The 27,742-nt window shown below is 34.0% G+C and overlaps 3 protein-coding genes and 1 long non-coding RNA gene across 5 annotated transcripts; 3 read left to right on the top strand and 1 right to left on the bottom strand.

Moving 5' to 3' along the window:
* The first annotated feature begins 2,347 nt into the window (after positions 1–2,347).
* Positions 2,348–8,916, top strand: LOC107058398 (AT-rich interactive domain-containing protein 5-like). Its single transcript, XM_015304056.1, has 9 exons — positions 2,348–2,533; positions 2,651–2,881; positions 3,779–3,915; positions 4,004–4,043; positions 4,556–4,608; positions 7,339–7,384; positions 8,148–8,240; positions 8,557–8,679; positions 8,785–8,916. Exons 1-9 carry the CDS (start codon positions 2,348–2,350, stop codon positions 8,914–8,916), a joined length of 1,041 nt encoding a protein of 346 aa, XP_015159542.1.
* A 954-nt stretch (positions 8,917–9,870) lies between these two features.
* Positions 9,871–11,163, bottom strand: LOC107058397 (uncharacterized mitochondrial protein AtMg00810-like). The gene is made up of 3 exons (XM_015304055.1): positions 10,953–11,163; positions 10,553–10,666; positions 9,871–10,505 (listed from the first exon to the last, which is right to left on the bottom strand). Exons 1-3 carry the CDS (start codon positions 11,161–11,163, stop codon positions 9,871–9,873), a joined length of 960 nt encoding a protein of 319 aa, XP_015159541.1.
* A 6,149-nt stretch (positions 11,164–17,312) lies between these two features.
* Positions 17,313–22,396, top strand: LOC107058402 (AT-rich interactive domain-containing protein 5-like). The gene is made up of 5 exons (XM_015304059.1): positions 17,313–17,935; positions 18,328–18,464; positions 18,551–18,590; positions 21,731–21,776; positions 22,309–22,396. The coding sequence occupies exons 1-5, from the start codon at positions 17,504–17,506 to the stop codon at positions 22,323–22,325; spliced, it is 672 nt and encodes a 223-aa protein (XP_015159545.1). The 5' UTR covers positions 17,313–17,503; the 3' UTR covers positions 22,326–22,396.
* Positions 22,397–23,246: 850 nt separating this feature from the next.
* On the top strand, positions 23,247–24,221 carry LOC107058403 (uncharacterized). Of its 2 annotated transcripts, XR_001472012.1 has the most exons (3): positions 23,247–23,375; positions 23,482–23,574; positions 23,824–24,221. It is a non-coding gene; the product is annotated as an uncharacterized lncRNA (long non-coding RNA). The 2 variants fall into 2 exon arrangements; XR_001472011.1 differs by having other exon boundaries at positions 23,247–23,574.
* Positions 24,222–27,742: the final 3,521 nt, after the last annotated feature.

Genomic DNA, 27,742 nt, shown 5'->3' with positions numbered 1-27,742 from the left:
TAACGATCTAATAAAGCTCAAATGAACTTATCCATCACAATGTCCAACTAATTCCATTTGAGTTAGAAGCTTCTGGAGGATAGAAAGCTAAGAGTGACCTTACTACATCACCTTCTCCCGCGCCTATTTGCTAATCTGCAAGTAATTCTTCATTTGTTACCATCATTTTCTTCTCATTCTCTTCGCGTTAGAGCAAATCTCTTTATTCCTTGACATAAATCATCTCTTCTCAAGAACTATGAATTTAAAAGTTTTACATCTCAATATCTAAGCCAAAAAGATCCTATATTTGTTAACAATGCTGTCTGGAGAAAAAAATTGGTTATATCAATGGGGAATAGACTGTTTAAAATGAATAGGAAAGAAAGAAAAAAACTAGTATGAAGAAAGTCATGTTGGGAGCATTACCCCATAATAGGCTCTGCAGTACGTCATTCAAATTTAGTCGGAGCTCCAATGGGGCATTGGGTGGTAAACCAAAAAAACAAAGATAAAAACTAGTAAGGACAGGAATGCACTTTGTAGGTTAGCCTATACGACTCTATCTGAATGTGGGATGTTTCGTGTACTCAGCTGTCCTTTTGCGATATTGTATTTATCGCTTCACAAAGAAGGATGGATATAAAGCTCTAATAATTGATTTAAGGTCCCAAGGAGAATATAAATATATATAATCAAAATTTGAGCATCAAATTCTTTGAGGTTCAAAATTTGGGTATATGATATTTGCACCAAGGTCATATTTTTATCAAAAAAATCCATACAGTTTTGGTATATAACAATATAAATTTGATTTTCCGCAAACGTGAATCGTTTCAAGTGAATTATATATCAGAAGACTCAAAATATCGAGAGAATTTCAAATTTAAATTTTGGTACTATTTAGAGGTTATTTCGAGTTCATCGAGATTGAATAGTCAAAGTATACTTCATGTATAGTCAATGTATACTTCATATAATTAAGCTATATTTAATTTTTTGAGTATATCGTCATGTATAAATATGCTATTTTAAATAGTCAGTACTCATTATATACTTTCTATGACTTTTAACAAACTATATTATATATATAGTCAATGTATACTTTCAATGATTTTTTAATTATATGACTATATTTATTTTAAACTAATTACTAATTTATTATATATAATTGAAATTATTCCTAAAATATATTAAAAAAACAAAATAAAATATTACTAGTAAATTAAGTACCATTTTAGTTATTTTCTCAAAAAGTCTCACATAAAGACAAAAGAATTAACTCATATCCTACTCACACTCTTCAGTTACTTAGTGCCCAAAGTATTTGAAGAAGCAAAAGCCGCCGTTGGAGGGTTAAACTCACGATCGTTTCCTTCTTTGTTAAGCTACTTTGCTTCATCAACCTCCAATTTCGATTGCACTTCCTACCCGTTGCTGAATTTGATGGATTCCTGGAAGTGTTTTTACTCCCCGGCATTACTTGTTTATCTATTGAACGTTGCTCTGTTTTTGAAAAAAATGAATAAAACTAAACACATTTGAGTTGTGGATGAAGTTTTGATGTATTTTTCCGGTGAATTGATCGGCGGGAGGACCTTTTTTTAGTTTTCATTCTGTTTAGAGTTGAACATATGGGGATGAAAAACAGGATTTTTATTTTTATTCTGTATGTTTTTGTATCCTGAATTCTGTTTTGATGAAACTAAGGTTAGAATTTTTTTTTGTGTGTTTGTGTGAAGGAATACATACTTTTTCTAATAGCTTTTATATGTAATGGAGTTTGGCCATGAAAATTGAGAGAATTTGAAAAGAAAGGTACTTTTTTCACTCCAAATCACCTGCAAAAACTCAAAAACAATTCCAATTTATTTATATTCACAACCAAACACAACTCCGATTATCAATTGAAAATCGGAGTTGGGTATGGTTGTTAATATAAATAAATTGCAGTTATTTTTGAGTTTTTGTGAGTGATTTGGAGAGAAAAAGGTGAAAACAACTTTTTTATATTTTTCAAATTCATGAAGAATTGGGAATTTTATGCCATAAAATCCCCAAATTTTCATGAATTTAGAAAACATAAAAAAGATGTTTTTCACTTTTTCCCCCCACTCCAAATCACTCACAAAAACTGACAAACAGGGATTCAAGTTATATCAATAGCAGAGAAAAAAAAGACGTTTAAGAATGAATTAGATATAAAGTTTCTTTTCTTGTAAAAAATTGATTTGAAAGTGATGCATATCAGCTTTTTTGGAAGTTATTTCTTCCCTTTCCTTTCACTTTGGATGCTTTTTTGATGAGATGAGTATTAGAATGCCGAAATTTGATACATATGATATGTTGCCTATGATTAGTTGTCAGAATGGATAAGGGTGATGTAGAGATGCTGGATGCGGAAAAGAATGTCCCTGCTAGTGATGTCCTTGTGTCCAATGAGTCGCCGGTTAAGTACGAAAATGGTGTTAAGACTGGCAAAAGCAATGCTGAGGACAAGAAAGATGATCATAGTGATTCAAAGGGAGAGGAATTGAAGAATGCTAGAAGTGAGGCAGAGGACCAGCTCAACTCTAAGAGTTAGCCAGAGGCACACGACAATGTGGTGCTGGAGAACAAACCACCTACTATTGATGCTGGAATGGATGATATGGTAAGTGGCTACGTGAAGGTGATTGATGATGAATTACAGAATATTGAGAAAATGATCTATGAGGTCAATCAGAATGGTAATGATTTGATGGTGGATCGACAAGAGGACTCTCAAATGAAAACAATTCCTACAAATGTTATCACTGATTCTTTTATTGGAAAAATGCCAGAACCAGCTAGTCCAATGTTTCCTTCAACTGCAAATGCTAGACATTATAGTGGGGAAGCATCTGAGAATATTTGTGCAATGGTACATACTCTGATTCATCATAAAAAATTTAAATTTGTTTTCAAATTTTAGATTAAAAAGTATTGTTTATGAAAATACATCAAAAAGAAAAATATGATCATATAAGAATCCATGATTATGATATACATGTACAAAACAAAGCTACTTAGGTTGGGCAAATACACCCATAGTGACTAGAATATTGGATATCTAGTATTCAAAAACTAGTTGTGCACCTTACAAACTTCAGATAATTTTAATTGGAATTTAATCATTTATGCATGAACACTAAACATATTTGATTGAATTTCATACATTATTATTTTATAAAAAACACTATGATATATACGAAAAGAATGCCAACCATAATTCTGTTTAACTACATGTATCAAATGGAAGCACATGCATATTTTAGATCTATATATATCTTAAATGAAGGCCCTGCAATTGGGTGATTTACAAATATGATATTGAACTTTTGACTCTGTTTACTCTGTGTAAAGACTTCAAGTTTAATAAATTTTAACTCTTTGACTTTAAACTTTAAAGGTTTGCCCATGATCCACAAACGAGCGAAATAATATTTTGGCTAAAATCAACTATATATCCGTGCATTTGATAGCTAGATACAAACCCGAGCCCGTTATTACCGAAGTAATTTATTATAACTTAATATGCATCAATACAAATATATTTTTACTAACTCACGAAAGAATAACACTTTATAAAAATAGAGACAAAGGCAATCTATTACTGTACTCCTTTTCTTTAATTTAGTTTTATACCATTCATAATTTTTTGTACGATAATGAGATAAATAAAAGTATATAAGCACGACAATATATAAGCATATAACCAGGAATCCAAGATCGTTGTCTATTCATCATGAAATTTTTAAAGTTTGTTTCCAAATTTTAGATGGCTGATGGTAAGGATGATGAAGGCTCTCCTGAGGATCAAGCTGCATTTATAGGAAAACTAGGCACCTTTTACCGGGAGAAGGCAATGGAACTTAAACTACCTAAGTTTTATGGTCATTCTCTTAATTGCCTAAAGTAAGTGTATCATGGTTTTATCATTGAGCCTTTTTATTTTCATCTTGTTCCTTGTACATATTATATCTTTTCATGTTCTTCGTGCTAGGTTATGGAGATCTGTGATCAAATTAGGTGGCTATGATCGAGTAAGTCTTTTATTCTGCACTTGTATTTGATCAGTTCTCGGTTATAGATTTTACTTTTTTAATTGAATCAAGAACTGCAGAGTATATTAGTCACTTCCCCAAAATGTCCTGAGCAAATCAGAAGCAGTGGGTCAGTAATCGAGTGCAATAAGTCAAGGAGTTATTTCTCGATTAACCATGATTTTATGTGGCCATTTTTGTTAAAGGCTTTTTGCTGCTTGTTCACACGGCCGTGTGTAAAGCATCCCTGGAGGGCTATGTTTCTCTTTCCAAATATCACAGTGTGAACCTCGAGTTGTTAGAGAGGGTATTCTTATTTATTTTTAAGAAATAAGCAATGTAGCTTTGTACTTTATAGTATAATTAAAAAAATTGAAGCCGTGGTTGTGTATTTTCTTCTGTTACTTGGTTGATTAAGTAATGATGCAATATGCTATGAGTCTGTGAGATGAATTTTGTGTTAGTCCCACGTACTTTTGATGGTGTACTGTTAACCTACTTTATCTCTGTAGGTAACTAGATTGAAGTTGTGGCGGCAAATGGGAGACTCCTTTAATCCCCCCAAGTGAGGATTTAGTTGGCCCTGGTTATTTCTTTTTTTTTTCTGGCAACTTGATATGAATATTTATCCTTTACTCGTCAAACATCAACTTCCCCAATATTAACTATGTAAGGGAGATGTTGTCTGTCATTGTTTTACTGATGATGTGCCAAGATTTTAAAGTTTATTTCTGTTGTTTTGGATGTGAAATGTTACGATATATTTTGGGTACATGTGAGAGTATTAAGTTGATTGGTTGCTAGAACATTATATCAGAAGGTGGTAGAAGAACAATTGTTCATGAATTGTATAAAACCTTAATAAATACTCCCGAAGTTTCAAATGTTTGTCTGGTTTTGACTTGACATAGACTTTAAGAAAGTAAATAATTTTTTTGAATCTTGTAGCCTTGGATAAATATAGCACTTGGTCCAGTTATTTTACGTACTTAAAATTATAACAATTTTTTCAAAATACAGAATTATATGAATTAGGGAGAAACTCCATGAAAGGAACATTAATGATTCATATAAATCGCTTAGTGGAAAATGTCCCGAAGAAATCCAATGAGTAACATAATCTTGTTATATAGAAAAGAGCAACTATTGCCTTTTTCTGATGAATCATATAGTTTTACGATTTCATCGACTAAAAAGGTTATCAAATGAATGGTAATTACTATAAAGATATGGCACCTGGACGCAACTCAACCCAGCTCATGAGCGGTAGTTTGTCCATTTCCATATAAAGAGTCCAATTTCTCATCCCTCTTCCGATGTGGGATTTCTTAACATTTCCCCGTACGCCCAGACCTCAACTAGAGCGTGAACCGTTATGGGGACCCAACATCGGTGAACAACAAACTAGGATGAGTCTAACTCTAAGACCATATAAAGATATGACACCGGAGTCTACCACAACCTCAAAAGCTAGCTCATGAGGGGAGGTTTGTCCAAGTCCATATAAGGAGTCCAATTTCCTATTCCTCTTCCGATGTGGGACTTTTTAACAATTACAATTGAAATGATCGAAAAGGAAATGTGAGTTAATGTATGCTCAAGGTTGAAAATATTATAAAAAGACTTTAAAAATAAGAGTCCCTTAATTACCTAATTTTAAATGAAAATCGGGAATTGAATTCATTATAAGATCCTTTTATACTTTTTAGAAGATAGTATACTACCACTCGGACTCGAGCCGAGATGCATTAGCACTTCTTCCTAAGAGCAATGTGTCTACCAATATCACCATAGCGGCCTGTCTTGAACTCATAATAGCATATGAATAAGCAATTGTAGATATTGAGTAAGCTATTTTAGTTTAGTAATGACTAAAATAGATCAATGACAATAAAAAGTTGTTCAAATAAGAATTTTAGGTTGAAGGTTCATTTTACATTTGAGTTTAGATAAACCAAAAATGTGTAGAATGTACCAAAATATCCCTAATCTTGTGGTCTTGAACATGTCATGTGAGTTGTGACACGTTGAAATTATGAATTACCAAAAAAGGGAAGAGACATTCTTTTCTTTGAACCTGGTAACTTTGGAAGAAAGCATTATTTTATAGCGGATAGAGTATTAAAACTACTAAAATTGAAAATAGGAAGAAAACATGAAGTGCTTTTGCTAAAATGACAACGTAGATTCCAATATCAAGCTATAAGCTTAGTTGCTCGGACTCTACTTGTGACACATTGAAATTAAGAATTGCCAAAAAAGGGAAGTAGCATTCTTTTCTTTGAACTTGGTAACTTTGGAAAGAGGCATTCTTTTATAGCGGAGAGAGTATTAAAACTACTAAAATTGAAAATACGAAGAAAACACGAAATGCTTTTGCAAAAATAACAACATAGATTCCAATATCAAGCTATAAGCTAAGTTGCTCAGACTCTTCACTTTTGGTGCCACACCCGTGTCGATACAACATGGGTGTGGGATCCGTGTCCAATTTGGTCAACTGGTTTTGGATGCTTTGACCAAAGTAGATGGGGTAAGTTTGGACAGTTTTAATGATTGTCTGTAATCAATACAAAAGCTAAGGTGAAATTGAAGAAAATGAAATACCTTTTATCTAGAAATTTCTATGTCACTCCTTTTCCGTTAATTTCCTTCCATATTCTCCTCAAGTTCTCCCATAATATTTCATAATTTAGGTTTTCTAACTCTTCTTTTAGATATTTTAATTATTTTTAGGCGAATCCCCACAGACGTATCCCTACATGGATCCATATCCCCAAATCTTAAAAATTAGGTCATGATTTGGGGTATCGGACACCCGCACCGAGTCCGAGCAACTTAGGCTATAAGTGCTAAGAAACATACACCGCATTAACAACAAACAACAACATACCCAAGGAATGTTGCATCTTTCTTTCTGTTAGGTCTTGGTCAAATATAGAGGACTAGATATCAGAGTGGTGGCAATTGGTTCTAGAGTTAAGCACGCAGGGACTTGAAGCCTTAAATATTTACAAATGCTTCTGAATAGGGAGTCTAGACTTTATGAGATGTTGACGGGTTGCTTCCTTATGCTAGATTTGCTCAATGTGAAATGAGTGTCGATGTCTCCAGTTAGATGAGTAACTCAGAATAAATAGTAATGAGCAAGATATCTTTTGATGATCAAATAAGATAAGAATTTACTGGAATGATAATCAACTGAATATATAAGACAATATCAATGCCTTCTATCTACTATTATACGACTTTCTCTGAATGCTTTTTTTGGGGCTCTGATAATCTTCTTTCTCAGGACTTGCACTACTGTTTCTTGGACATTCTGCGGCTTCTATGAGAAGGTAATAACCTAAAGTTCTCTTCCCTTGATAGTTATTAGTATATTTTGACTACTGTCCGCCATGCTGCTAATATTTGGTATAAGGTGAGTTTCTGGGACCTGAATTATGTCGCATTGTTAGTGGATAGGTGGTTTGCGATGTTATCTTTTATGTGGGCTGTATGGAAGGAGAGGGAGAGAGTGTTTGAAGGGATAGAATTTGAGTTTGTAAATGTAGGGATTAGCCTTTTTATCTCTAATTTCTTTTTTGGTGCACCTATGAGGTCCCTGCTTGTATAGATGATTGAATGTCTTTTGTAGAGGACCATATTTTGTATAGGTTCTCTATTTCTTGGTATACGGCTTGTATACAGGATTTTCCTCAATCATCAACAAATTATTTAACCTTATCCAAAAAAATTGGTGGGTGCTTTGTGAAGTATTAACTTAGAAAACTTTTACTAACAGTCCGTCTTTTGTGACCTATAAAGTCATTTGAATAGTTTGTGCTTGCTTCTTTTCATTTTCGTGGTTCTGCTTTTATTTTTGCAATTGGTTATATGACTGTGAGATGGCAGCTGGACATTCTGGCTCATTTTATCCTATTGGACTTCTCCTTAGCTTTCCACATTTTGAAATGCCAAACTTAGATGTTTAAGTTTAATAAATTACTTCATCTCCATGCTTATATGGTGATTTTGCATAGAATTTGTTCTAAAAAGTTATCTGCCTCTTACTTTTTGTTTATGTACATTCTATTATCTCATGATTTCTCTGTATGTTAGTTACTTCTACCATATGAAAGGCATAGGACACAAAATGGAGAGCTTCAACTTCCTATTGCTGCTCCTCCTGTTTCTTGGGGTGTTGACAATGAGGTAACATTGTGTTTACTTTGTTGTTATGTGATGTATCTTCACATCTGCAGTAAGTTGTACACCTTTTAATTGATATATGGGGAAGCCTATTACCCTAAGTAGTTAGAATCATCAATGTATGTTGACTTCGCTCAAGTTCTCAAAGTTGATCATGGATCCTTCTTTAGTTGACTTCGACGGAAATCAGTATGGCCTTACTTTGGGATAAGGGACACTAGGAAAAGACTTTTTTTAATTGACACTAGGAAAAGACTAATGTAGTCTTGTAGTATATGTATATATAATAAAATATGAACTATTTAAAGTAATTCTGCAGGGAAGTGATTACCAAAGTTCTGCATCAGGAAGGGTAGTAAGAGATTCAGCTGCTCGTTGTAGGCTAGGCTGGCAGGAGCAACACCTTCTTGGTTATGGTGAGGTTGCTGAGCCAATTGTAAAGGTCTATTGTTGAATCCTTGTAGAGGTATTTGGGCATTATATTTCTTAAGTTTGATCCTGTCTATTGCCACGTACAAGTAATTTTGGTGTTTTTCATCTTTTATAGGACAGGAATGCCAACAATATGCCAAAGCGTGCGAAGAGCCTAAAAAATAGTGGTAAGATTGTTCGTCAATTCTTTGCCAATTCATATATCTCTATCATTGAGCTGTTATCGCCTCACCATTTCCCAATATGAAGTCTGGCACTCTCCAAAACTTTGGCCTTTAGTTGCTGTTAGTTAACACTGTAACTATATCAGGATCATCATCCGAGAACTTTAGTTTTTGCTTCAACTCATACTCTATCAAAAAGGAATAGTGACCGCAGCAAAATTTCTTGTTGTATTCACGTTCTCTTAAGCACCAAGGACAAAATGAAGTGGAGCACCCAATGAAAGCTGCAGAAACTGAAACATCTAAGCCGTAAGTCGTACTTTATCTTGATCCTTTCTTCTAATGTTTTTATCTTGAGGTCTATGCACTGGTGCCTGGGCTTTTACAAGATGAGGTATAATACCAATCGTGCTACTTGTTTCCATCAAGTGCATTCAATTTGTTTTCATCTTTTTACAACATCTCAAAGCTCTAATGCCCTTATTTCTTGGTAAACATAGGTACGGGTTCAATCTAATCCAGCTAGTTGCCTGGTCATTACCGGTCAGCCAAACCAACTTGACAATCTTTGGGGTGTTACTGCCTTCAAGAAGGTACACACCTTGCTATTTATTTTACTGATTTTGACTTTGATAGAGTAATTCAATCTTTGCCTTACTTGCATCTTTTTGGACTGGTAATTTTCTCTAGTAAAGAGAAACTGTCATGCAGAAATCTTGATATTTCTTCAGTGGATCTGAAAACTATATCGTTGTTACGTTTCAATTTGTTGATCACAACACTAAGAAGTCTACGACAATCAACTGCTGCAGCTAGGTCGAGTCTGATTTTTAGTCGCCATATCCACCTGCAATGGTTTTCCAACTGCTGCAGCTAATGAGAATACAGTTTCTTTCCCAAAGAAATTTGCGGGCAATGAAGGAAAGGAAATCCATGCTATAGCCGTTGATGTCTCCTCCTCTGGGTTAAATAATGGATCCCACTTTAGGGTCCTCATCGTATAGGACCAATTTTGATGAGTTAAGTAGAAAACTGGTTTAGAAAGCAGAATAACATAATCTTCCAAGAGTGTAGCCCTGATTAACACATATCTGTTGGTTAGTAAAGCAATATTGCACTCCCTCTTCAATCTCAGCAAGTAATCCACGAAGACATACAACCTCGGAGCAAGCAGTAGACATGGATCGATATTCAGCCTTTGTTAAAGATTTTGACACACGATCTTGCCTTTTACTCTTCCAAGATATCAATGACTCTCCAAGAAACATGCACCAACCAGAGACTGAACGACGAGTATCAGGACATCCCGCCCAATCAAAATCACTAAAAGCATTAAGACGAATAGGAGAACCACTTGGAAAGAACAATCCACGAGTAAATGTTCCTAGAAGGTACCGAATGATGCGACGAACAACCACCAAGTGGAGATGATGGGGAGCTTGCATAAATTGACTAACTTGTTGAACTGCAAAAGAGATATCAGGCCGAGTAATAGTAACGTAATTTAGACTCCCAACTAATTGTCGAAACATAGTTGGATCAGGAAGAAGATCGCCTTCCTCATGACGATACTTGGCATTCAATTCCAGTGGAGTATCTACTGAGGAGGAAACTTGAAGACCAGCCAAAGAAATCAGATCGTGAGTATATTTGTGTTTGTTTATAAACACACCTGAAGCAACATTATGAACTTCCAAACCCAAAAATAAGTAAGAGTACCAAGATCTTTCATATGAAAATAATCTTTAAGCTGCTGTTGGAGGCTAGTGATTAGTGAAGAATCAACTCCTGTGATAATAATGTCATCTACATACACCAAAAGAAGAACACAACCTGTAGATGTTTTTCGAAGAAACAAAGATGAGTCATATTTTCTCTGCTCAAAAGAAAATTGTAGCAAAGTAGATCAAAACTTATCAAACCAAGCTTTTGGAGCTTGTTTTAATCCATACAAAAACCACTTCAACTTGCATACATCTGATGTAGGTGATGAGAACAAACCACGTGGAGATTTCATATAAATATCTTCTTTAAGATCACCATGGAGAAAAGCATTTTAGACATCCATTTGATACAGAGACCAGTTTTGTGAAGCAGCAATGACAATAATAGTTCGTACCGTAGTCATTTTGGCTACGGGTGCAAAAGTCCACCCCATACTCTTGTTTGTTACCAAGAACAACCAATCGAACTTTGTACCGATCAAGAGTTCCATCAGAATGAAGTTTGACTGAATAAACCCATTTACATCCAATAGGGTGGACATTTGAAGGACATGAAACAATGTCCCATGTGTCATTTTCTTTAAGAACCAAAAGTTCTTCCTCCATTGCTTTCTCCCATCATTCATGCTTGGAAGCTTGTGAGTAACAAGATGGAACAGATATGTTGGATAAAGTAGAGGAAAAGCCATACCAATTGGGAGTACGAGATACTCTTGTAGATCGTCGAGTAGGCTCAAGAGGACTAGATCTTGAAGAATTCTCATATTCTAGTTGTGGTACAGTTTCAGGCGGCGAATCAGTGTCGAGATAGGGTAAAGTTGGCCGACATCGTTCATACACAAATCCAAATTTGAACCTCTTAAAAGAAGATGATAAATCCTAAAAAGTAGGAAGAAAAGGAGATGCAGAAGATGAATCTACAATCGTAGGAAAGAAATACTGATTCTCAAAGAAAATAATATTTCTAGAAATACGAAATTTGTGAGAACATGGATCATAGAAAATAAAACTTTTTGTGAAGTACTATAACCCATAGAAGCACATTTAGTAGACTGTACAGAAAGTTTATTGCACTGCAAAGGAGGCAAATGCACAAAACAAACACAACCAAATGTATGAAAATCACTATAGTTAGGATTTTGGTGATAAAGACTAAAATATGGAAACTCAAGATTTAGCACTTTAGATGGCAATCTATTAATTAAATAGACAGCAGTAGACAAAGCTTCCACCCAATATTTAGATGGTACAGAGGACTCGATCAATAAAGTACGAGTGACATCTAAAAGTTGGCAATTTTTTCATTCAGCAACTCCATTTTGTTGTGGTGTACATGGGCAAGAGTGTTGTGAGACAATTCCTTTGTCAAGCAAGAATTTTTTGAATTCATAAGACATATATTCTCCACCAGAATCAAATCTTAATAATTTGATGCATGTAAAAAATTGAGTCTCAATGTAAGCCAAAAATGTCTTGAACATGGAAGATACCTCATATTTGGATCGAAGAAAATACACCCATGTAACCGACTATATATAATCATCTATGAATGTCACAAAGTATTTGAAATGAACATGAGAAATAATTGGTGAAATGCCCCAAACATCACTATGAATGACATCAAAACACTTTGTAGCACAACTACCAAAATTAGGAAAAGGAAGAGTTTTACTTTTGCCTAATTTACAAGTAGAACAATCAATGGAAGCAACAGAAAGTTGATTTTTATTTCCCAATAAAGCAGAATTTGATAAATGAGACAACACAACAGAATTTGGATGTCCTAGACGCTTATGCCAAACCTCAGTTTTACTAGCAGTAGAAGTACAAGCAAAAGATAGAACTGGAGGAATGGAAAAGTGTATAGGAAACAATCGTCCAACTTTAGCCTCTTTACAATTTTCATCCCCGACGCTTGATCCTTCACAGGACAACCATTATGAGAAAAATTCACATCACAGTTGTTATTTACCAATTGTCTAACTAAAATAAGACTAGTTGAGAGCTTTGGTGAAACAAAAACATTCTCGAAAGTTGGACAAATGTCCCCAACCTTGGTAATGGGTAAATTACTACCATTGGCAATTTGTATTTGTGATGGACCTTGATACTTACGAACATTTTTTAGGATGCTTGTTGAGTTGGTCATATGATTGGAATCCCAATGCTGAGAAGGCTGACACGATCATTTGTTGTACCATTTCATGAGTAAGAACTTGTCCTGAAGATGAGTTATCATAAGTGGAACCATTTATCCCAGCTTGAAATGCATTGATCCTACGAATATGAGGGTGCGTGGGACACTCTTTGATATTGTGTCCTTGTTGTTTACGATAATTACAGAACTTCTTGCTACAATTGCTAGCAATATGACGATATTCCTTTTAACTGTAGCATTGAGTTCTACTCATATCCCTGCCCTTTTCCCTTACCTTGAGCAGCAAATGCAACAGTGACATCATTTTCTTTCTTGAAAGCATTTTGTGTGACAAGACGTTGCTCTTCACGAAGTAATTTCCTAAAACAAACATCCAAAGAGGGAGATGGGTCACGATTCATCAAGTTAGAGAGAACACTCTCAAAATCGGATTGTAATTTCATCAAAAATTGGTCTCGCTGCTTTGCTTATGAACTGCCTGAATCACTGATAGAGATTCAGTAGGTATTTTGGCATAGACAATATCTGTAAATTCAGCCCATAAGTTCTGAAATCCAAAAAAAATAATCCTGAACAGAAAGACGTCCTTGAGAGTAATTAGCAATTTCATACTCTAACTAAAAGCGTCTTGCGCTATTATTGTAGCATCCCAAAAAATTGAGCTCAGACTCGAACCATCCTTCATTATGAGTAGGATTTTACCGAGGAATTAAAAATTTCAGTGTTAAGGTCACTAGATGTAGCACCTTGAGTTCCAAAAATAACTAAATTGGAAATTGCTATTTCCACTTAAGTTATGAGTTTTGGGTCAACTTCAAATGACCATAACTCTGAGTACACGATGAGTTAGGTGAGCTAAAAGATAATTAATGAAAGGTCTTTGAATTATCTTTTCAACGCCATCAAGTTTTCTAAGTTTCGAGGTCGGATGAGTGAGATATGATCTTTTGAAGTCAGGCTGTCCAGTTAAGGAAAGTTACCCGAACATAGTAAGGGGTATTTTGGTCTTTTCGTTACCCAATCAGATTTAAGCGTTTTTAGTAAGGTTTTAGGAGTCTAAACTGATTAGAATTAGTTTCATTCATCCCCAAAAGCGTTTAGGGTTTTAGAGAGAACATTCAAGGGGAGAAAAAGTTCAAAGTTTCAAGCGTTCGTTCAAGAAATTTAAGATTTCGCCAGAACCTAGTTCTTTGAGGTATGTAAGCTTCCATAGTGTTGGGTTCATTAAGATTTAATTTCTTGATGAGTTCTTGATAAGTGTTCTTGAATTTTCCTTATCGATTAAGTTTTGATGTAAGATTCTACTTGGGTCAACTTCAAACGACCATATCTCTTAGAATATAAAGGGTTACGTGAGCCATAACCTATCCAATTAAAGGTATTTGAATCTACTTTTCAACGTTGCCAATTTCACATCAATCCAATTTCTGAGTAAAATGTTACGACTATTTTAGTAACCTATACAGTGATGTTACGAATTAGCCGACGGAAAAACATTAAAAAGAGTCGTTTTTGTTTTTTTACCTCCAAGAAAACCTTAAACGAATTTCTTGACTAATAAAAGGCTCAAAACAATCAGATTTTCATATTTTAATCCATCAGTCTCTTCTATCCCAAACCCTACGGCAAAACCCTAAGGAAAAATCAAAGTAGAAGACTTCATTGAAGATTCTTTTAATCTTTTTCAAGATTCTTCTTCAAGGTAAGTTTTTCTCCAAGAATGCCATTCTTTCTAACTCAAGTTCCTCCATACAATTATGAATCACTAATGAAAATAATAAATCTTGGCCATAGAGATTTCAAGAAACTAATTCAAGAATCTCAAGAAAGGTTTTCTTGATTGTTTACCTTCAAGCTAGGGTTTCAAGGCTTTTAATCAAGTTCTTCTTCAAGATTCTTCAAGATTCCTTAAGAATCTTCAAGAACCTTTTTTTTTTTTTGAAGTATGTAAGGCTATAATAGTGTTGGACTAGTTCGTTCTCACGCCCTACATCTTCTTTCAAATCAGTAAAAGAGAAATCTAGGATCCTACCCCTAGATTTGAGTATTCTTGAGTTAAGTTGATTTGTGTTCTTAAGTTCATGATTCTTTTAAAAATTATATTCCTAATTATTGAGTTCTTAAACTGATTTTTGGGAAAATAAAGATGAGTTTTGAGAAAAGAATTTTCTAAAACCTAATTAGTATGACAATCGAGTATGCCATCAATGTATGAGCAGTATGGTATCTAGATATACCATCAATGTTTATGCAGTATGACTTCCCGAGTCATCAATGATCATATTATAATATGATTTTGAAATGTTTTTGAGAAAGAGCATAGTTGAGTTCATTTTCTTTAAAATGATATATGGAAACTAAGTATTCCCAAGAGTAAATGTTTTCACATTTAAGATGAGAGGAAACTAAGATTTCCAAAAGAGTTTTGAGCAGTTTGAGTACCATCTCTTTTAAGAGAAAGATTTTTGAGTAATTATCTCAAACCACAGAAAAGTTATGTTTTTACACATATGAGCTAGTATATTTTGGGAGTAGTATTGAGCACCTATATGGGGGAGAGTTCAGATAACTCACAGCCCCCCATAAACCATGTGGCCAACGTGGGTAGAAAGGGTCATACTTTTTAGATGATTCCTTAATGCTTTTTAGCATAGACTAGTGTATCCACTTAGTGAGTAGGTCTTATACCCTGGCAAAGTATAGGACAGTTCTGGCAGCATGGGTGAGACGTTGTATCATCACATAACTCATAGTGATAGTTATTGGTTAGAGAAACTCCCACAAAGATATTTGTATTTTTATATGCACAAAGTTACTTGTATTTTCATATACAAACAAAGTTTATATTGTATCCTTGCATACAAACTGAGTGTATTGTATTCTTAATTACATTGAGTTGCTTTCTACTATTTTAAAAGCTTTCCATATATTGCATCTCCTATTGTTGTTTTTTATTGGGTTGAATATCCATAGTTGAGTATCCAGAGTTTGAGTACCAAGAGTCGAGTATCTTATTATTAAGTTGAGCCTTATTTCACTGAGTTGAATATTTTATCTTTGAGTTGAGTATCTTATTCTTGAGTTAAGTTAGTTGAGAGTTGAGAAAAGGTAAATATGTTTCCTTTTATCAAGTTCAAGCTTATGTTATGCTTTAGAATTCCCCTTACATGCTCGTACATTCCACGTACCGAGTCATTTGGCCTGCATCGTTTCATGATGGAGATACATGTATTCAGGATCATCAACAGGCGCTTCATTGATACCACATGGAGTTCGAGTTAGCTATGGCGAGCCTCCTTGCTTCCGGAGGGTTCCTCTTGTACTTTCAGTTATATAAGTTGTTAGGATGTCGTGGGTCTTGTCCCGACTTCCATATTTGTCAATTAGAGGCTTCATAGATAGAAAGTAGAGTTTGTGAAGTCTGTTTTATTTATTTTGTTAAATGTTTTAAAGACTTAAGTTGCCTATTGTTGGCTACTTGAATATTCTATTTTTTTTCAGAGTAAATTATTTGAGTTAAAGACCTGTAAATGAGTTCAATAAATTTTATTTAGTTTTTAAGATTTTGCATGCTTAAGTTAGTCTTCCGCTTGTAGTCAGTCAGGATGAGGGTTCGCTTGGGGACCAACAATGGTTCTTGAGTATCAGCCACGTCCAGGCTGTAGACTCGGGTCGTGACAATTATCTTGGTTGTAAACCTTTTTGTAAGTAATCCAACATGGCCTTAGCTGTCTTTTACGGCCTGAGATTAAAAACAATAAGAGAGTCAATTGACCCTAGAACCCATGTCATCACCCGAGCATCTTTAATCTTTCATTCACCTAGCTTTGTTGCATCAGTAGAAGAAGGATCGCTTCCATCTATATGGCCCCATAGATCTTTTCCAGTGACAAAGAACTGAAACTAAAACTCCTAAGAAGAATATTTTTTTCCAATGAAACTAACACTGAAGGATTCAAAGTGATGTGAATTCATGCTTTTAAATATCTATGAAAACTACAAAGACTCAAGAAATCAACTAGAATGACCTAGAACAACCCAGGTGGTAGGACTGATTGTCGATGAACAGTCAACCAAAAACCAAGATTTTCAAATTTTTTTTTAGAAGGAACCACAGATTACTCTATGAAATAAGACAGCCAAGAGAAGGGTCTAATACCATGTCAATTTTCAGTTGAATTCCTCTCAAAGTGAGAGGGTCTTTCCATTATATAGAGAAAATAAAGATTACACATCCCTAAAGATCCGTCATTCCTATCCCTGAAGATCAACTATTCTATCTCTACAAATCTGCTATTGAATCCCTCTAAATCTGCCTTGCTATCCCTCCAAATCAGCTATTCTATCATAATATTTATTTCTTTGATTCTACAACATATGTATATGATCATGCTTTATATCACTATATAATTACATTAATATATACAATCATTTAGTTGTCCATCATGCTAACAAAATGAAGTTATAGGATATAAAGTTTATTTTCTTGTAAAAAAATGAATTTGAAATAAAGGTATGAAATTTGTAGAGAATCATATAACTAGTGGAATGAGTGATGCATATCAGGTTTTTTGGAAATAATTTCTTCCCTTTCCTTTTTCTTTTGGGTGCTTTTTCTTGAGGAGATGAGTATTAGAATGCCAAAATTTGATACATATGATATGTTACATGTGACTAGTTGTCAGAATGGATAAGGGTGATGTAGAGATGGTGGATGCTGAAACGTATGTCCCTAATAGTGATATCCTTGTGTCCAATGAGTAACCGGTCAAGTGCCAAAACAGTGTTATGACTGGCAAAAGCAATGTTGAGGACAAGATAGATGATCAGAGTTATTCAAAGGGAGAGGACTCGAAAAATGCTAGAAGTGAGATAGAGGACCAGCTCAACTCTGAGAGTAAGCCAGAGGCACATGACAATGTGGTGCTGGAGAACAAACCACCTACTATTGATGCTGGAACGGATGATATGGTAAGTGGCTACGCGAAGGTGATTGATGATGAAGTACAGAATTTTGAGAAAATGATCTATGAGGCCAATCAAAATGGTAATGATTTGATGGTGGATAGACAAGAGGAATCTCAAATGAAAACAATTCCTACAAATGTTACCACTGATTCTTCTATTGGAAAAACGCCAGAACCAGCTAGTCCAATATTTCCTTCAACTGCAAATGCTGGACAGCATAGTGGGGAAGCATCTGAAAATATTTGTGCAATGGTACATACTCTGATTCATCATAAGTTTTTTAAAATTTGTTTTCAAATTTTAGATTAAAAAGTATTATTTCTGAAAATACATTTAAAAGAAAAATATGACATATAAGAATCCATGATTATGATATACATGTACAAAAGATAGCTACTTAGGTTGGGTAAATACATCCATAATGACTAGAATATTGGATATCACACTTTATAAAAATAGAAAAAAGGCAATCTATTACTGTATACTCCTTTTCTTTAATTTAGTTTTATATTATTCATAATATTTTGTACGATAATGAGATATATAAAAGTATATAAGCACGACAATATATAAGCATATAATCAGGAATCCAGGATCGTTGTCTATTCATCATGAATATTTTAAAATTTGTTTTCAAATTTTAGATGGTTGATGGTGAGGATGATGAAGGCTCCCCTGAGGATAAAGCTGCATTTATAGAAAAACTAGGCACCTTTTACCGGGAGAAGGTGATGGAATTTAAACTACCTAAGTTTTATGGTCATCCGCTTAATTGCCTAAAGTAAGTGTATCATGGTTTTATCATTGAGCTTTTTTATTTTTATCTTGTTCTTGGTACATATAGATCTTCCATGTTCTTCGTGCTAGGTTATGGAGATCTGTGATCAGATTAGGTGGCTATGATCAGGTAATCCTTTTATTCTGCAATTGTATTTGATCAGTTCTCATTTATAGATTTTACTTTTTGAATTGATTCAAGAGCTGCAGAGGATATTAGTCACTTCCCCAAAATGTCCTCAGCTAATCAGAAGCAGTGGGTCAACAATCAAGTGCAATAAGCTATTTCTGGATTAACCATGATTTTATGTGGTCATTTTTGTTAAAAGATTTTTGCTGCTTGTTCACACAGTCGTGTGTAAAAATCCCTGGAGGGCTATGTTTCTCTTTCCAAATATCACAATGTGAACCTCGAGTTGTTAGAGAGGGTATTCTTAATTTATTTTTAAGAAATAAGCAATGTAGCTCCGTAGTTTATAGTATAATTAAAAAAACTAAAGCGCTGGTTGTGTATTTTCTTCTGTTACTAGGTTGTTTAATTAATGATGCACTATGCTATGAGTCTGTGAGATCAATTTTGTGTTATTCCCACGTACTTTTGATGGTGTACTATTAAGCTCCTTAATTTCTGTAGGTAACGGGATTAAAGTTGTGGTGGTAAGTGGGAGAGTCCTTTAATCCCCTCAAGTGAGCATTTAGTTAGGCCTGTTTATTTCTATTTTTTTGGCAACTTGTTATGATCTCCTTTACTCGTCAAACATCAACTTCCCCAATATATACTATGTAAGGGAGATGTTGTCTGTCATTTTTTTTCTGATGATGTGCCAAGATATTGAAGGTTTTTTTTTGTTGAATGAATATGAATATTTTGGATGTGAAATGTTACGATTTATTTTGGGTACATGTGAGAGGAATAAGCTGCTTGGTTGCTAGAACAATATATCAGAAGGTGGTAGAAGAATAATTGTTCATTAAATGTATAAAACCTTAATAATTATTCTCGTTGTTTCAATTTGTTTGTCTGATTTTGACTTGACATAGAGTTTAAGAAAGTAAATAATTTTTTTGAATCTTGTAGCCTTGGATTAAAATAGCACTTGGTCCAGTTATTTTACTTAAAATTATAGCAATTTTTTTGATATAAAGAATTATATGAATTGGGGAGAAACACCATGAAAGGAATATTAATGATTCATATAAATCGCTTAGTGGGAAATGTCTCAAAGAAATCCAATGAGTAACTAATAATATTGTTATATAGAAAAGAGCAACTATTGCCTTTTTCTGATGAATCGTATATTTTTACGATTTCATCGATTAAAAAGGTTATCAAATGAATGGTAATTACCGTAAAGATATGACACTTGGACGCGACTCAACCCTAGCTCATGAGCGATGGTTTGTCCAAGTCCATATAAAGAGTCCAACTTCTCATCCGTCTTCCGATGTGGGATTTCTTAACATCCCCCTTATGCCCATACCTTAACTAGAGCGTGAACCGTTATAAATGGGGACCCAACATCGGTGAACAACAAGTTGATATGAGTCTGAATCTAATACCATATAAAGATATGATATCTGAGTCTACCTCAACCCCCAAAGCTAGCTCATGAGGGGAGGTTTGTCCAAGTCCTTATAAGGAGTCCAATTTCCCATTCCTCTTTCGATGTGGGACTTTTTAACAATTACAATTGAAATGATCGAAAAGGAAATGTGAGTTATTGTATGCTCTAAGGTTGAAAATTTCATAAAAATTCTTTAAAAAAGTAGAGTCCCTTAATTACATAATTCTTAATGGAAATCGGGAATTGAATTCATTATAAGATCTTTTTATCCTTTTTTGAAGATGGTATTCTACCACTCGTACTCGAGTCGAGATGCATTATCATTGGTTCCTAAGAGTAGTGTGTCTACCAATTTCACCATAGTGGTCTGTCTTGAACTCACAATAGCATATGAATAAGCAATTGTCGAGATTGAGTAAGCTATTTTAGTTTAGTAATGATTCAAATGGATCAATAACAATAAAAAGTTATTCCAATAGAAATTTTAGGTTGAAGGTTCATCATTTTAGATTTAAGTTTAGATAAACCAAAGATGCGTAAAATGTACCAAAATATCCTTTAATCTTGTGGTCTTGAACATGTCATGTGAGTTGTGAAACGTTGAAATTAAGAATTGCCAAAAAAGGAAAGAGACATTCTTTTCTTTGAACCTGGTAACTTTGGAAAGAGGCATTCTTTTTATAGCGGAGAGAGTATTAAAACTACTAAAATTGAAAATATGAAGAAAACATGAAGTGCTTTTGCAAACATAACAACATAGATTCCAACATCAAGTTATAAGCTAAGTTGCTCGGACTCTTCACTTTAGGTGCCACACCTGTGTTGACATGACATGGGTGTGGGATCCGTGTCAAATTTGGTCAACCAATTTTGGGTGCTTTGACCAAAATCGATGGAGTAAGTGTGGACAGTTTTAATGATTGTTTGTAATCAATACAAAAGCTAAGGTGAAATTGAAGAAAATGAAATACCTTTTATATAGAAATTTCTTTGTCACTCCTTTTCCGTTAATCTCCTTCCTAGATTCTCCTCAAGTTCTCTCGTAATATCTCATAATTTAGGTTTTCTAACTCGTCTTTTAGACATTTTAATTATTTTTAGGTGAATCCCTATACCTATACCCCTACATGGATCCATATCCCTGAATCTTAAAATTAGATCATGAAGGATCCAACATCTAGATCCACACCCATATCGGACACCCACACCGAGTCCGAGCAACTTAGGCTATAAGTGCTAAGAAACATACACCGCATTAACAACAAACAACAACATACCCAAGGAATGTTGCATCTTTCTTTCTGTTAGGTCTTGCTCAAATATAGAGGACCAGGGATATTATACACGTATCTGAGTGGCGGCAATTGGTTTTGGAGTTAAGCACGCCGGGACTTGAAGCCTAAAATATTTACAGATGCTTCTGAATAGGGGATCTAAACTTTTTGAGATACTGACGGGATGCTTTCTTATGCTAGATTTTCTCAATGTGAAATAAGTGTTGATGTCTGATGTCTCCAATTAGATGAGTAACTTAGAATAAAGAATGGGGTTGTAATGAGCAAGATATCTTTTGATGCTCAAATAGATAAGAATTTATGGAATGATAATCAACTGAATATATAAGACAATACCAATGCCTTCTATCTACTTATATATGACTTTCTCTAAATGATTTTGTTGGGGCTCTGATAATCTTCTTTCTCAGGACTTGCACTACTGTTTCTTGGATATTCCGCAGCTTCTACGAGAGGGTAATAACCTTAAATTCTCTACCCTTGATAGTTATTAGCATATTTGGATTACTGTCCACCATGATGCTAATATTTGGTATAAGGTGAGTTTCTGGGACCTAAATTATGTCACCTTGTTAGTGGGTAGGTGGTTTGCGATGTTATCTTTCATGTGGGTTGTATGGAAGGAGAGAGGAGGAGAGTGTTCGAAGGGATAGAAACTGATTTTGTAAATGTAAGGATTAGCCTTTTAATCTTTAGTTTATTTTTTGGTGCACCTATAAGGTCCCTGTTTGTATAGATGATTGAATGTCTTTTGCAGAGGACCATATTTTTGTATAGGTTCTCTATTTCTTGGTATACGGCTTGTATACGGGATTTTCCTCAATCCTTAACAAATTGTTTAACCTTATCAAAAAAATTGGTGGGTGCTTTGTGAAGTATCAACTTAGAAAACTTTTACTTACAACCCATCTTTTGTTCTAAAAAGTTATCTTTCTCTTACTTTTTGTTTCTGTACATTCTACTAACTCATGATTTCTCTGTATGTTAGTTACTTCTACCATATGAAAGGCATAGGACACAAAATGGAGAGCTTCAACTTCCTATTGCTGCTCCTCCTATTTCTTGGGGTGTTGACAATGAGGTAACACTATGTTTACTTTGTTGTTATGTGATGTATCTTCACATCTTCTGTATTTTGACTATATGTGATGTACTCCTTTTAATTTATACATGGGAAAGCCTATTACCCTAAGTAGTTTAATAATCGATGTATTTTGACTTCGTTCAAGTTCTCAAAGTTGATTTTCTTAAGTTTGATCCTTTATATTGCCATGTACAAGTAATTTTGGTGTTTTTCATCTTTTACAGGACATGAATGCCTACAATATGCCAAAGCGTGCAAATTGCTTAAAAACTGGTGGTAAGATTGTTCGTCAATTCTTTGCCAACTTGACTTCTTCATATATCTCTATCATTGAGTTGTATTCTGCTCACCATTTCCCAATATGAAGTCTGGCACTCTGCAAAACTTTGGCCTTTAGTGGCTATTAGTTGACACTATAACTATATCAGGATTATCATCCGAGAACTTTAGTTTTTTCTTTGACTCATACTCTATCAAAAAGGAATAGTGACCGCATCAAAACTTCTTGTTGTATTCAAGTTCTCTTAGGCACCAGGGGAAAAATGAAGTGGAGCACCCAATGAAAGCTGCAGAAACTGAAACATCTAAGCCGTAAGTCTTACTTTATCTTGATCCTTTCTTCTAATGTTTTTATCTTGTACACCAGCAGTTTTTATCACCCAAAGAAAAGGAGTACTAGGAACTTCAATAGTATTTCTCTATCTCTCTCTGTTTTTGGTTCATCCTTTTCTGATGTAAAGATAAATTGATTTCCATCTGCCAGGTTGGATGTCTAAGTTGTTGATGTTGGACCCCCTACTAATTGGGTTAAAATCAATGTTCCTGAAACAGTAAGTTCCTCTCAGAATAAAAGAATTAAGAACCTCTAGATTATGCACTCCATTTCTCTCATGTGATTTGTAATGATTTTATGCAAACATAATGATTCCTTTGAGGTCTATCCACTAGTGCCTGGATTTTTATGAGAGGAGGTATAATACCAATCGTGCTACTTGTTTCCATCAAGTGCATTCAATTTGTTTTCGGCTTTTTACACCATCTAAAAGCTCTAATGTCCTTATTTCTTGGTAAGCATAGATACGGGTTCAATCAGATCTACTTGGTCGCCTGGTCATTACTGGTCAGCCAAACCAACTTGACAATCTTTGGGGTGTTACTGCCTTCAAGAAGGTACACACCTTGCTATTTATTTTACTGATTTTGACTTTAATTCAATCTTTTCCTTACTTGCATCTTTTTGGACTGGTAATTTTCTCTGGTAAAGAGAAATTGTCATGCAGAAAACTTGATATTTCTTCAATGGATCTGAAAACTATATCATTGTTACGTTTCTATTCGTTGATCACAACACTTTAAGAAGTCTACGACAATCAATAGGTTCTCCATTTGTAAGTTGGCTGACATAATTTTTTTTTCCAGGTGGTCACCTTGCCTGCTATAATTGATCAACTTCGGACCAACACTGTTGTCACCCTTCATGGGTGTCTTCATGTTCATGTGCCCTTTGCGCAGCAAAATCTCTGAGTTAAAAAAGCAGGAGTATTAGAAGTTGGCCAATATTGTGAATGCTTGGCCATAACTGTTAGTTGTTGTTGATGATACTGTGGGTCAAAAACTTTGAATGGCCCAGATAGCAAGGGAGGTATTTCGGCTTCAGCCTCCCCAGTAGAAACTTAGAGGGATATGTGATGAACATAGATTGGAGTAGTATGTTGTCTTGATACTAAAACATATCTCTCTTTCTTGATGTTCTGATACAATGGATCATTGATGAAATGTAAATATCAATTTCTTCAAGCAGACAAAAGGATTGATAATTTAAGTGAACACACTCAAACTTGACCTTGTTGGTAAGTAAGTACTTTGAGTATGCACATCTAGATACCTCAACTCGTCTTCACTGTGTCAGTTGAGTACTTCAACTTACAAAATGATCATCTAGACACAAAATGAGAACAAAGTTGGATTACATAGTATTTGCTAAGCTGAGATCCAGTTTGAGTGTTTGTTTTATACATTCATGATCTGGATGTGAATGATGGAGTGGAAGGACTTATAACTCGGTCTATTAGTGAACCATTTCTCTAGGGATTGTGAAAGATGTTCTACTAGAAATATTCTTGTTATTGCTTCGACTCATTTAAACAAGTTAGAGAGTCTCATATCCAAGTAACAAAGTTGTATCTTGGATCACACGAAGAGGAGCTGCATCACCTATAACTGAATTTCTGATATGAGGTATAAGTCCAACAACAAAACCTGCAATCTATACAAGGCCAATAGTCAATACTGCTACTATCACAATAACTAGATCGTAAACAAGACCGAATCCTGAGTTGCCTTTCATATTGACGGAAACATCTAACAAATTACACGTTCTAGATACGAACTAACACAATCACTCAATACAAAGTAGTTCAGATCACAGATAGGATAACAGTGGGAGAATACCACTCTGCAGGTAGAAATGTGTACCTTACTCCTTTATAGGAAATTTTGCACAAATGGATACCTAATTCATTACGTCGGGAGGTCTCACATTGGGGTAAAATGCTTCCTACCAAAGGCGACTTTGTATTTAGAATATTCGAATATGTGACCTCTCGTTAAGAATGAAGTAGTACTTACCGTTTCATCACAATAAAAGATAAACTTCAAAATCGAATCGAACTGACCAAACATCCATACATAATATACGTCACACTATATACATTCATTTGCAAAATAAAGTTGCACAATTACATTCTTGGCTTGCTAATAAGAGAGACAAAATCAATCAAATCATTTATGTTGATGTTTATGTAACCCATCGGTCGCCTCCTAAAGTTGGCACGAAATTTCATTTATACACTTTAACTTGATGATGTTCATTTTAGACACATCATGTAATGTCTTACTATGTCATTTTGACACTTTTTGCTTACGTGGCATGAGTGTATATCACACCTTGAGAGGCGCATGAAATGGTTCTTTGATTAATTTTTAATTATTTTCTTCTTCTTCTTCTTCTCCATTTTCAACCACCATTTTACCCAAGTTAAATTTCATCCATTGTGAATGAAATTTTCAGCTAAATGATGAAAAATATTTTTAAAATTTAAGAATAAACCCATTCATGAAATGCTTCCATTACTATCAAGCTAATACAAAGAAGGAAGAAAGTAAGTACGTTTTTTTTTGTAAAAGAAATGGTGCGCAGCGTGCTGATGTTTCTGCAAAAGGTTAGGAGTATTTGGAGAAGACAAGAGGGTGTTGGGGTTTGTATTTGGAGAAGACGATGGGATTTTCTTTATTGGTTTAACTAGTAAATTTATCCGCGCCTCGCACGGAAATTTAATAACATGGAATTTATAGAATAATACTTAAAACCTATCAGTTATTAAAACTAAAACACTATATTATCTTACATATAAGAATACGTAGTAACGAACATTAATAATGTAAGGGAAAATGATAATTATAACATCATCTCATTTATCCTTTAATCAATCATCTTTAATTTGATTTTATAATTTATCCTTTTGTTTCCAGGAAGTGTTACTATTTGATATTTTTGGGGAATCAAATGAATATCAGCCTCAGATATTAAATTTTCTAATAAATAAATAATAGTTATGACATTTAAAGGGCTCTAAAAAGTGAAAAAATATTCTAATTCTAACGTGTAGAAATTTCTGCCCTACATTTTGCATTACATATATCATTTTAAACATCCCATTTAAATGTATCATAAATAATTATTAAAATAAAAAATTAAAGAGAGAATGTATCATATTGGACAAATATTCAACTTATTATATATATACTTGAAAGAGAAAAATATTACACAAAACTATTCAGTTTGTTTGGGTGTTTTTTTAAAATCAATATACCAGAGTGCTACATTTTGCATTACATATATCATTTTAAACTTCCCCATTTAAATGTATCATAAATAATTATTAAAATGGAAAATTAAAGGGATAATGTATCACATTGGACAACAATTCAACTTGTCATATATATACTTGAAAGGGAAAAATATTACACAAAGCTATTCAGTTTGTTTGGGTGTTTTTTTTTAAAATTGACATACCATAGTGATGGAGTTCAATGTGAAACTACACTTCTATTCCAATCGCAGTGTGGAGAAACACATTTATTACTTAGAGAATAGTATTTACAACTTGGAGTAGACCTGGGAATTTGTCTATATTGTTTTTGGCATTAATAGAGGCTCCAGTCTAGTTATATTCCTCTATAGGTCATCTGGCACATCCTTGAACCCATTTCAAAAGTTTATTAATTCTTGTCGTCTATTCCTAGTTCACTTTGCACATCAAGGTGTGAAAAAGTTTTTAAGGTTTTTATGTCCTTACAATGGCATACCAAATTTGAAATTTGTCTTCAAGAGATGATAATATAGATCTTTAAGGAATATTTTTTATCATACATTCAACAATTTCAGTAGAGAAAACTTGTGTGAATACTCAATTAACGTGTGTTATTTAATTTGTACTAACAAATACTTATAACAATAACTTTGCAGAAACATAAACAACAAAGCTTAAAACATGTACTAAAAAGTAACAATTAATATCATAAGGATAAATTAGTGATTGTAAAAAAACATACGAGGATCTGTAGCAATAAAATGAAACAAAAAGGAAAAACTTGAGTCCACTGAATGCACAATGTCCTCTTAAGGAAATTATTCCCCTCTAGTACCTAGGTTTAAAGGAATGGATCCTCTTAGGACGGAACGATTCTATTCACCAATGTATTGATACAAAAACAATGGTGTCAGTGAGCCACTTAACATGAACGAAGTACACGAATATTTAATTGTGTAGATGAAGAAGAAATTTAAAATTTTCATTGTTTTAAAATAAGAGGAAATCCCTCAATTTATAGACAACAAAGGATTGTGTGAACGAACACTTAATGTGCCTTATTAATACTATAAATTGTGCTATAATAGAACAAAAATTAATTTTTAACTATTGAAGTTGACAGTACATACTTTATTTGGGTATAAACTAAAAGATGAAAACGCAAATATTAAAATCAGAATATAGCATACCAAACTAAATCTAGAATGATAAATGTTTTCAAAGGAAGGTCTAGCTTTCTATCAGTGAGTGGTTGGCAATTTCAAAGTTTGTTTGATTCCACCATTCACATAATTAATTTATGCAATTAATGTGATAATTATTTTTTATTACTCCCCCTGTCCCTTTTTATTTGTCCAATTTTGACTTTTTGAACGTCATATTTGACGAATAAAAAAAATATTTTTTTTTACCTATTATATCATCAATTTATTTAGAGAGTTAATGTTTTTGAAAAGAAGTAGAAC

This window comes from Solanum tuberosum, unplaced genomic scaffold (assembly GCF_000226075.1).
Source record: "Solanum tuberosum cultivar DM 1-3 516 R44 unplaced genomic scaffold, SolTub_3.0 scf00503, whole genome shotgun sequence".
Classification (NCBI taxonomy): domain Eukaryota; kingdom Viridiplantae; phylum Streptophyta; class Magnoliopsida; order Solanales; family Solanaceae; genus Solanum; species Solanum tuberosum.
Note: the sequence above shows the minus strand (reverse complement) of the source record. Positions and strands in the feature narration are given on the sequence as shown.